General features: G+C 39.3%; 2 protein-coding genes across 3 annotated transcripts in view; one reads left to right on the top strand and one right to left on the bottom strand.

Moving 5' to 3' along the window:
• The window catches only part of LOC133525415 (uncharacterized), a 37,631-nt gene extending 34,721 nt beyond the window's left edge, over nt 1–2,910 (bottom strand). Inside the window, exons 1-3 of one of the 2 annotated variants that reach the window (XM_061861660.1) lie at nt 2,488–2,910; nt 1,068–1,149; nt 142–238 (exon numbers count right to left, since the gene is read on the bottom strand). In XM_061861660.1, coding sequence (XP_061717644.1) covers nt 142–238; nt 1,068–1,142 — 172 coding nt within the window. In that variant the 5' untranslated portion in view covers nt 1,143–1,149; nt 2,488–2,910. The remainder of the gene's footprint in view (nt 1–141; nt 239–1,067; nt 1,150–2,487) is intronic. The other variant, XM_061861659.1, reaches the window with a different exon arrangement.
• Nucleotides 2,911–4,254: 1,344 nt separating this feature from the next.
• Nucleotides 4,255–11,444, top strand: LOC133525438 (uncharacterized). Its single transcript, XM_061861692.1, has 5 exons — nt 4,255–4,756; nt 6,721–6,799; nt 8,365–8,559; nt 9,364–9,508; nt 10,599–11,444. The coding sequence occupies exons 1-5, from the start codon at nt 4,746–4,748 to the stop codon at nt 10,754–10,756; spliced, it is 588 nt and encodes a 195-aa protein (XP_061717676.1). The 5' UTR covers nt 4,255–4,745; the 3' UTR covers nt 10,757–11,444.
• Nucleotides 11,445–12,117: the final 673 nt, after the last annotated feature.

Here is a 12,117-nt window from a genome sequence, read left to right as displayed (position 1 = left end):
GACCGTTGCCAAGAGTGTACAGGGCGCCCGGAGCCACGTCTTCCGTCCGGCGGTTTCCAACCGAAAGCGATGGTTGCGTTATTTGTTCCTGTATGTAAGTACTTATATATATATAAATCTCGCAAAACATTTACTACTCACCGAATAAACCACACCATGTTAATGTTCCTGGCGCTGACATGGTCAATATGATAAACCAGATGAAAGCATAGCACACCAAAATCAGAATATTGGCGATCTGCAAAATAAATATACATATAATTTAATAAAAAATTCAGCAGAGCATATTGAGATAGCTTTAAACGGATTACTCTCGTATCATTAACCAGTACCCAGTACCTACGCCAAATCTTGGGATTAGTTGCCAAGCGGACCCCAGGCTCCCATGAGACGTGGCAAAATGCCCGGATAAATAAGTCTATTTACTGGTCGTCGCGCGTCGGTCCTTATTGAGCTTACTGTGGGACTGGGTTGATTTGTGTAAAAATGTCCTATAACAAAATAAAAAATCTGCTTTGATTTCATACCCCACACATGTACTTGTGATGCATAGTTTGGGTGCAAAATACAATATTCGTCTGATGACGCCATTCCGCTGAAGCACTCTTCCAGCAGTTTTGGGGTTCCAATGTGGTATAAGTATTATTGTATCTCCTTGGATTTCACGGGCCTATAAATCCCGGTCTTTTGATAGGCTTGCGTGGGGATATAGATCCAACACGTAAAGGCCCCTTGGAGAGCTTTAATGTCATGTAGAACGCCTGCTGGAACCCGTTCACAGGCGCAACAATAGACATCCATGAACCGGTCGCAACAGGCATTGGGACTATTGTAGTAAAAGTGAACAGTATAACGGTCCATGGATTGAAGTTTGGGAGGACAATGAGACTGGGTTATTGCAAAGACGTCCGGACACCTGCCATAACAATGTTTCCATTAGTTATCGAGGCAGGCGGTGACTCGCCGCCCACTAGATGGGCCCCTTAAAATGCCGACGTGAAGACGACCAGGAGCAACACCGGTGTGAGAGGCTTAGGGGTGTCGGTCGTAAGTATTATTATTCTTACCACATTCAAAATGCCCAGTGCGAGGCAGGCCCACTCGATTGGGATGCAATGGAGGAAATTACCTTTGTAGCACATGTTGGACCTAGAAAACACATGAATTAAGTGTGGGGTGGATACAAGCAGTGTTGGCGGAACGTTAATTAGAATTGAACATTAATCATTACAAATTGAACCGTAAACTGTAACCGTCCGTTACGGTTTACGGTTCAATTTGTAATGGTTAATGGTCAGTTCTAATTAACCTTCGGTCAACACTGGACACAAGCGACTTCCGAGAGTTCCGAGCGTCGGTGTCTAGTCAGTCAGCGCTTTGGAAATTGGCGTCGCTGCGCAGTTACGCCAACGTTGCGTCGAGCAGCAGCCATAGAGTTGACGCCGACGCTCGGGTGACGCTACGCTAGAATGAGGTGGTCCTAAGTAATAGGTTTTGACGGCCTTAGCATAGTCGGTACTGTCGGTAGTGACCTAGTGACCCTGCCCACGAAGCAGGTCTCGGGTTCAAATCCTGGTAAGAGCATTTATTAACCGACTTCAAAAAAGGAGGAGGTTCTCAATTCGACTGGATTTTTTTTTTGTATGTATGTTACTCGATATCTCCGAGAATCGTGAACCGATTTTCAAATTTTTTTTTTAATCGAACGTGTATAATCCCGAGATGGTCCCGTTGGCACCAAATCGGGGTCTGATGATGGGATTTTGGAGAAATCGAGGGAAGTCTTCAAATGTTATAGGTATATGTATGGCGCTTTTGGTAATATTTAAAGTCGGTTTTATTTTTTGTAAAAAAGGTATTATTTGTGTGTTCCTGTCAGATATTTGTTTATGAGCTATGGATCCGTTCTACCCATCTAAGTACCTATTTAAGTTTCAATGGGTCTATATTTTATTTTAATGTCGTCTAGTACCCAATGAGTACCCATAACACAAGGCTTAGTAGGCTTACTGTGGCCACTATGGGACTACCTATCAGGTCGATTTGTGTAAGATTCGTCAATATTTATTTATTTATTATTGATCATAGGAATTGCTTGTATTAATAAGATGAGGGTTGAGATTTCAATGCATCATTTGAAAAGACGCTAATTCGAACTCACATTTCGATGTCAAATTGATGTCATTTTGCTATCATTCGCGCATTTCGCTCATTCATCTTACTCTCACTTGTTCGTACATGTACCGGTGCGAGATGCTCGGTGTAATTTTTGGCTTGAGCCAATGGGGTAAAAAAGTTCACAAACATTTGGAATGACTTGAAATGGGAAAGTATAGCAAATAAAATAGGTATATCGAACCTGTCAATATCTGAAATAGTCTTAGGCACTCTAGGCATAAATACCTACTAATTAGGCTTAATATACTTCTACTGTATTCTCTATTTATATCACTTAACCATCACAAATAATCGATAGTAAGAACTCACTTGAAAGAACTCTTCACACTTTAAAAAATCCCTATTTTAAGTATCTTAACACGACTGCGTGTCTAATATAGATAAACCACACAACGACTGACTAGCGAGTCATCATAAGTAACTTATTTATATGCTCAGTCCAAAACACGCAAACATAATTTTGCCGGTGGGCAAACTCCGAACTAAGATACCCCTGTACATATAGCATGCGACAGCGCTGCTTGCACGCCGCCTCTGCCCGTAAAGCTAAGTTTGTACAGGCTTAAATTAAGCACTAGGTATTTCCCGATCGCCTGTGTTTTGGTGTGGCCTTTCTGGGAATTCTGAGTAAACAACAATACTTCGCGGGCTTTCCTTATTATTTAAGGGTCCCAGCAAGCTCGGGTCCCTACACAAACGTAGTTCCGCTCTCATTTCAAAACGACTAGCCAGATTTTTCTGAAACTTTGTACTAATAATAAGATAAGGTGTACTTATATGAAAAAAATAGGTGTACTTACATATAAAGAAGATACAAAAAATTAGACATACACTTATTAGGAAAAAAACAAATGTGATAGATGCACTAGATTATGCAAAAAATTTGAAATGGAATTGGGCAGGCCACGTCGCAAGAATGGCAGACAAAAGATGGACTAACCAGATAACTATGTGGCCCGTACCAAGAGGCAAACGCAAAGATGGAAGAACGTACATGCGGTGGTCCGATGCTAGAGTAAATAGGTATCCATAGGTAAGCGTGCTCCACCGTAGACCGCATCATCACTTACCATCAGGTGTGATCGTGGTCAAACGCCTGCCTATCCCCCATAAAAAAAAAACATTGCAAAAATTGCTGGCCCAAAGTGGCCTCTAACAGCACAAGACCGATCAAACTGGCTCTCTCTGGAGGAGGCCAAGACCCGAGAAGGGGTTCTTGCTTCGTAGCGTAGGAATATTCTGAGTTATTTAAAAATTCAATTTTAATTTTTTGTAAATATAATGAAATGTTTGACTACTTATCATAATTACAAGATATTCCTTCCAATTTTTCGAATCATGTTGACACTGTAACTACTTGCAAGAAATAAAAGGCTTTTTATTTTATTTATTATATTATATGAAAAAAATACATAGTATTATACAAAACTTTGTTTTGTTCTATTTCGTTTGTTTTATAATCTGACGCTATATAAACTAATTACAGGACTAGATGTACCGCGTGTCATTGTATGTGCAAAGTTTCATTATAAGCCAACACGTAGTTTTAAAATGAGAACCAAAATCCGTTTGTATGGGAAGGTGAAATTCGCCCGAGCTTGCCGGGGACTCGTAAGCATATTCCTGATTCGAAAAAGCAGACCAATTTGAATGTACTTACACTGATATCAAAATGATATCTAAATGACTTAGTTATTGTGCGTCTCGCTCGCGAAAATACATATAATTTAGATGTGATTCTAATGTTAGTGTACAGATATATCGGAGCGGCCGAGGTGCTCAAAAATATCTGAACACGCACTCTAACGCCTTGACAATAGAGGCGTGTTCAAATATTTATGAGCACCTTGGCCGCTTCGATATATCTAACGGCGACTGTACTACCGTACAGAAAGGAAACTTCCAATAAAAACGAAGTTTGACAGCGATTCAAGGCCGAATCATGTCCCTTTCTAATTTAAGGAACTATCCCTTTCGGCTATTTAGGGTTATCAAAATTCTGCCTCGCACTGCTAAACTGTGGAATGAACTGTCGCCTGCGGTATTTCCGGACCGATACGACCTTCAAACCTTCAAGAAAAGAGCGTACTCCCAACTTAAAGGCCGGCAACGCACTTACAACCCCTCTGGTGTTACAGGTGTCCATGGGCGGCGGTAATCGCTTACCATCAGGTGATCCGTCTGCTCGTTTGCCTCCTCTATCATAAAAAAAAATCAAAATTCATGTAATTATCTTATCTGTGGTTGTGCACACAAAGGTACGTCAAGTTATGCCAACCCTAATGATTACTCGGAGCAATGCTGAGCCGGACGGTCCCGAGAAAGCCCGAACGCTCTAGTTTCCTCCCCCTGGTGTAAGTTTGATTTGGCCTGAAAGAGTCGGACACAATAACAAAGTGTTTTCTCTTTCGCTCTGAAAAAAAAAACGACCGGTCAAAGTAATTTGGTTGCAGCCAGTTGATTCATTTCATTCACTGCCAATAGACGTGTTGCATAAAATGCGTTGCTAATTAACCTCCCAGTAATGAATAGTAAATAAGTGCAGCATTTGAAGAAAATAATTAAAGATGAACTCAAAGTAAGTTGTTGCAATTAATATTTAACCCGATTTTTTAAAAATTGTTTTCTAATTTTGTTTTTCGTTACATTTTGTACAATATAAGTGTATGTCTTAAAAAAAATCGTTTAAGGCACAAAAAGGTATGGTATTTTCATATATCAACGCAAAACCACCAACCAACCAACTTATCTTGGTCTGACTCTATGTACTTACTTTTTTGGGACAAGTGATTTTTTATTTATACCTCCCAGAATGAGGAGCTCTTTCCACCAGACAAATTTTATCCAAATCTGGCAAAAAAAATTGAAAACAAAATAAAAATCAGCCCATTTACCAATAGGCCGACTCGCGTTTTAGTTATTCGATCTGTTTCCGATGTGATACTGATTTCAGTGTCAAAAGTGACATTTAAGAAGAAATGTCACTTTTGACATCTCTTCATCCAAAAACGTTACTTTTATCTTATCGGAAACAGATCGAATAACCAAAACTCGAATTGGCCTACAAGGCATGCTCCAGATGTTTTACAGATAAACTCGCGCGAACTAGCTTTATGAAAGTCGTTTATTTTTAACTTCGTTCAAGGTCATGTTTAAAAACATCTACATTACATTCGCTTGCACCAAATGGTAACAGAGCCGACTGCAAAATTTCATACCGACTTGATACCGCGATGAAATGCACAATTCAATAAAAGGAATTAATACCTAGGTGCTAAGTCCGAATTTGACAGTCTACCATGGCGGAAGTTGCCGATAGTTCAAAAAAGAAGGCCCCTTCCGGTGCGAAAAAGGGGGTCTGATTAAACCCATCTAAAACCGAAATAATAGTTATGGCAGCAGTTAGAAATTTACTAGTTTTTTTATACTACGTCGGTGGCAAACAAGCATACGGCCCGCCTGATGGTAAGCAGTCTCCGTAGCCTATGTACTCCAGAGGAGTTACATGCCGACCCTAATACTCCGCACGCTTGTTGAGCTCTGGCAACCTTTCACCTTAGTAGACACAGAAAAGCGAAAACTGTCAGTATTTTTTGCCAGAAGTGCTTGGGATACGCTCTCAAAGGTCCATCAGGACCCCTAAATATACCCATCTGATACCACCATTCAATTCCAGTCGGCAGGCATGAACCCTCATTTCAGGAATATATAAGTCTGCCAAGGCTTTTCCTGCCGAAACACCTCGACAGACTAGATTGTTTATTGTTTATTCATGCAACACACAAGCTTACAGTTCAGATACCAAAGCGCTTACATGTTAATTAATAATATTAATAATTAGAATTATTTAGATAAGATATAGATTATGTAAGTAGGAGATTTTAATGCCCACTCCGGTAAGTTATTCTCTAATAAATTTCTAAACTTTTATAGTGAACAATGCTGGGAATGTGTAGACATGCAGATGTTATCAACGGACACATTTACGTACATCTGTGATGGCTCCTCTACACGATGGGCCATCATACTGGCCCACTAAGAAGGGCCAACGTGTAGGGTAGTGGTGTCGGATGGCTTATGGCGCGGCGGGATGACGATGAGATGCCCACTGTGCGTACTCATCTACACGTGGCCCATTCCATAGTACGTGCTATCAACCATCGCATGGCCATCTCGCTGGTCCAGCACTGGGCCATCGTGTAGAGACACCATCAGGCGCACGGTTGCTAGCGCTGGCTGGACCACTGTGTGGTGACTAATGCAGGGCGTCCCAGTGTTATGGCTCCTCTACATGATGGCCCAGCGTAGGCCAGTCCTAGGGACGCATTTATGCGTTAGAGGGAGCAAGTGATATTGCTATCTCATTTCACCGCATAGCTGCGTCCCTTGGACTGGCCTACCCTGGGCCATCGAGTAGAGGAGCCCTTACATAACAAGTACATAACGTTTACAGGTCCGATTCTTATCCATTGTTAATTTAATGCAATTATAATTTATTATAATAATATAATATAATATTCAAATGAGAATTATTATTTACAGGCACTCTTGTTGCTCCCCCGTTATGTGTTGCGGAATACCCGTGGAAAAGGGATGCTTCGTATTCTCTACTATCAATGTAGTAAGTGACATTTATGTTATGCCTTTATTACGGTTCCATTTTTTTTTTAATTTATTTAGGAAACAAACAGTCACTTATTAATATATATAAGCTTAAGTGATAACAAACAGACCTTTAGTTCCATTGAAAATAAAAGAATACATAGTAAATTACAGATCGAAACAGGGAAGGTGTTTGTATCTATAACAGTGGCTTAAATACATATACAATGTCTTTATGTTGTTGTAAAGGCAGATTTTTGATCGAGCGTTAGCAAAGGTCTCCGGTTCATCTTGTATAATGCTTTGAGGAAGAGAGAGAAGAAAGAGTGATTATTGAGGAAGGTTTAGGTGTATAATTTGATAAGGTTTTGTGTATCCCGTGCGAAGCCGGGGCGGGACGCGAGAGATTACGATATCAATGTTATTATTATGCAATAATAACAATTTTAAATTTGTTATGATAAAACAGTTTATAAATAAATACTATAGGGACATTCTCCCACAAATTGACTAAGTCCCACGGTAAGTCAAGAAGGTTTGTGTGTTGGTATTCAGACAACGCTATAATATCTATTTTCATCACACAAATAAATGCCCTTACCGGGATTCGAACCCAGGACCATCGGCTTCATAGGCAGGGTCACTGCCCACTAAACCGGACCGGTCGTTAACAACGACAAGTTTATCTTTATGCTGGCCGTATCTTGTAGTTTTTGAACACATCATAGAGGGTATATGATAAGTGTGGAGATAAAAATGTTACGGTTAAAAATCGTAACTTTAATAGGGTTGTTTCCATCTACAAATCTTAGGGCAGAATTGTATCCCAATAAATTCTTTTGGATTATAAGAACATGTTAAACTACTTTTAGGGGACCTGTAATGACCATATTTTTGTAAATATTGAATTTAAAATATCTTTTGGCACACGTCACGTGACCAAACTCGAAACGTCATTGAAGATTCTGATGGCGTCACAACTCTCGGATTGACACTGTTGACAGGTAGGCGATAAACGATACGATAAGGTAGGGGATATGTCAGTTGACAGTTCGTATCTTCTACGTATGTATGTAGTTATGTGTCAAATCGTAAACTGTGACATCACTCAATTTTCAAAGAGCGTTTTGGGCGCGAAAGCATCTGTCATAATATATTTTGTTAATTTAACATATTTAAAGCCGTTTTTAGTATAAAAGTTGAATTAGGGCCACTTTTAGTTAATATAGAACGTAATACAAGCGTTTCAAAAAATTGGAAACAACCCTATTCTAAGAGCTGCAAAAGCACTCGTAGTGATATCTAGCACTATGAGACTGCAAAACCATTGTTTGTTTGCAGTTGGGTCCACATATTTTTATCTCAAGCTCAAACAGTTTTCTCTCATCTCATCCTTTACCTTTTCTTTGTACACTACACAGCGTGCTGGCGCCCAAATAAATTACTTAGATTAAGTACATTTCTTTAGAAATCTCACAGACGTGTATTGTGACAGCATCGCGTGGAACCTACGAACCATGAGAAAACTAAAAAATAGTACCTAAAGTGGACTAAACCTATTACAAAAATACATATTGTTTCCAGGTAATCTGCGGTCTAGGCTTCGCCAGTTGCCTGGGTTTCTTTTTATACCTATTACACACATGGTCTGAAGTCCAGTTCCACAATCCCAGCGACATGGTGGTCTATTGGGTGTTCACGGGTATAATCTCTGCCTGCTGCATAGGCGCCGCTATAGCGCTTATATTCGCCATTTTGTTGTGTGTTGGATTACGCAAGGTAAGTCCATAAAATTCTTTCTATATGTAGATTAAATCTACTGATTCAAGAAAATGAACCCGAATATGGGCAATCAGTGGAAATGATTCGTGTAATTTTGAAAATTGGTACAATTATACCTTGTTGTGTCCAGATTAACATATTATGGTGCTCGAGGGTGGGAGTTGTGCTGACGGTGAAGGGGCGGGTTGAAGATACCTTTTGTCAGATGTTTGCTCATATCTCGAATTATTAACAAAAAGACAAAAATAGACGATTTGAGAAAACGTCATTTTTTCGTAATTGTTCATCATAACTCAAATTTTTACTTTAGAATAAGCAAGTTTACTGAGCTGAGCGAGCACGGCGCGGAAACAATGGCGTCTTTATAGATTAGGATATGAAGCGTATGTGTTTATATGTGTTTTGTATTTTTTTAATGTGTTTTTATATTTTACTTTTATATTCATATTGTAAAAAACCTTAGTCTAAGAATTAAGAGAAATAAAGGAATAATAATAATAAAATTCTTTATTGCACACAACATAAAAAACAGATACAGAAACTGATAAAATATACACATTGGTAGGTAACAACAGGCGGGCTTTATGTCAATTGTTTAAAGTTACGTTGTTTAGTTTTAAGTTTAACTGTAGTATTAATGTTGCTGGTGTCCTTACAGGGCGTCACTTGAACTTACCACATTATATGTACCAGCTTTACAACTGGTCTGATGATTTTGAAATCTATGGCTAATCGGAAAGTATCGTATTTACTCGCTTTTAATTTTAATTTATTAATTCCTATTATTGGTGTTATTTTCAGAACAACACGTGTTATGTAATGGCGTACCTCATATACGGCATTATTACCGTCATATTGAGTGTAATGTGCACACTTGCATTCATCTGGACCGAGTGGTACAGAATACACTTCGTGATGTACGCGATGATCCCTCTCGGAGTTTGTGGTAAGTTGTTTTTAAGAACTTGGAGTTGTTTAAGTACAACAAGTACTTATATAAAACCGTGGTAAATATCGTATTAAAAACATAAACATCTAAATGAGCAATGTATGTAATATATAAGTACATTTATGTTTTGGTGGTTGGTGTTTAATGGTGGTTTCAAAAATCAATCTAGCTAGGTCTTATCTCTGGGAAAACATGCATTTTTGAGTTTTTGTATGTTTTGATCAGCAAAGCTCGGTCTCCCAGATATTAAAGTATAATAAGACTTAAAAATAGTGACGATTTACAATGCCTGAACTAGGATTCCCTGTTTCATGCGAGAAATAATAGTTATTTGTTATACAAGGGGGCAAAGTTGTTGTTTTACCGCTCGTGCTAATATTGATACCCGAGCCAGTGAAAGATTCCAAAATTGGAGCGTAGCGAGTGATTTGAGAAGTGGGATCTTGAGCATTGTGAGGGTTTCTAGGTACGAGGGTTAAAAAAAATTGCCTCCGAGTGAACCACAAAATTTTCACCACGCCAACGCGAGGAAAATACTAACTATGAAATACCAAAAAATCAAACCAAATCAAATCCAAATGAACGTAATAAAAAATTATCATTCAAAATCATCATTTAAAGGTCAATTTTACCAGCTAACATAAGAAAACAACTCAAAATTTGCATCTGTAATTACTAATTTCCCCCACTTGTGGATAAAATGCAACTTTTTCATTCGTTTTTGAACAATCAAGAGGGCCTTTACCAGTTGGTGTAGTTAAAAATATACGACGTTGTCACGCTGCGCGCAGTATAGTTGAGTCGCTCGCTGCACAATATACCTCGGAACCTTTTTTAGGGTTCCGCTGTCAAGTTGTCAACTAGGATATGTCCGTCTCTCCGTCTGTCTGTAATCGTTAGATACATAAATCATACATGGCGAAAGAACGGTAAAACAAAAACTACAAAAAAAATGTTTAGTGAACCTCCCATACCAAATGTTTTTATTTATTTATTTGATTTTGGCTTTAACCAAATAGTGTACAAGGTATCGTTGGATAGGTATTTAGAGCGGTAACTGAAGACAATATTCTGTTTTATTTTTCAGTTTTATACTCATTAATGCTGCTGCTAGTATACCAGACATATGTGGTGCTGTCGGAACGCGCGCCCATCACGAAACATGGAAGTTTGCTCAATACAGATGATCCTGAAGCCACCAACGCCAAAAGCCCAAACTTAACTAAAGTAGACTGGCGTTTCTGAAGTACTTACATGTATATTCTGCCTCGCATCCGAAAATTCCGAAACACTACACTGCGCTCTAAAAAATGCATAGCTGACGTGGGGGAGAAGACCGCCAGGCTGAAGTGGGAATGGGCGGGTCACGTCTGTCGCATGCATCCGGATAGGAGGGCTAGTATAGCCACCAAGTGGATGCCGCAAAATAAGCGCAGACGTGGCAGGCGCAGACGCGATGGCGGGATGACTTAGCCGCCTTCTTCTTAGTAACTGTCCTGGAAAAACACAACAACGGGAGACGTGGAAATCCAGGGGAGAGGCCTGAGGCCCAGTCTGGGACACTACAACGTGTAGATTTTTTTTAAGGTAATATACTATTATAATTGCTTCCCCTCCGATTTTACGGGCCCGTAAATCCCGGTCTTTTGATGGGCTTGCGTGGGGATATAGATCCAACACGTAGAGGGCTTGGAGAGCTTTAATGTCAAGTAGAACGCCTGCTGTATAACGATATATGGATTGAAGTTTGAGTGGACAATGAGACTCGGTTATCGCAAAGACGTCCGGGCACCTGCCATAACAATGTTTTCACTAATATACTTGCGTATTGATATAACATTACCGTAACAGTTTTTTTATGTTACCATAATGCTTAAGTATAAAAACTTATGTAACAATTTTAGGATACGGAAATATATTTGTATAAAAAATATTTTACCCTTCATTTATTTCCTTTCGTAGGTTGTTTTCTTCTAGATGCAAAATTTAGATAGTAGTGTTAAAACGGCCAGCAAAACGTCCAACTTTATCGCTTTCCACAAGGGCGGGATTTGCTTGTATATTTATACGAATAACCTGCCAAGACGTTCTTATGGCAAGCGACAAAATAGAATGTTTTACCGGCCGCGGTCACAAATGGTCTTATTTCTCAAAATATGTACCTAGTTGTTTGTACATGTTGTAAAATGAAATATCAACCAATACCTACCCTTAATGACGTTGAGTCATCGTCATCATAATTGTTAAGAGCCTGGCTCTTGTCGGAGTAACCGCCATTCTGTTCTTCTCCTGATAAGTCCCTACTAAAGAGGCAGGGGAAGACCGAGACGTGCGTTCTTGGACCAAGCCAAGGAGAAAAACAACGTAATGATAATGACGTTGAGTATTACGACAAAATGCAATCTGAATATTACATTCGGATGTCAACTGCATCTGCATTACTGTTGCGAAAATTGTTACATTACTACTGCGATTATAACGATAATTCCGTTAGCTACTTATTTCAAGGAAATTCTCAGATACAGCGAAGACAACCACAACGCCGCAACAGTATTGCTGCTGCTGTTGACATCCGGACGTCACCATTACAAGCACCACTTTTTAAA

The sequence above is a fragment of the Cydia pomonella genome, chromosome 15 (genome assembly GCF_033807575.1).
Source record: "Cydia pomonella isolate Wapato2018A chromosome 15, ilCydPomo1, whole genome shotgun sequence".
In the NCBI taxonomy this organism is placed as follows: domain Eukaryota; kingdom Metazoa; phylum Arthropoda; class Insecta; order Lepidoptera; family Tortricidae; genus Cydia; species Cydia pomonella.
Note: the sequence above shows the minus strand (reverse complement) of the source record. Positions and strands in the feature narration are given on the sequence as shown.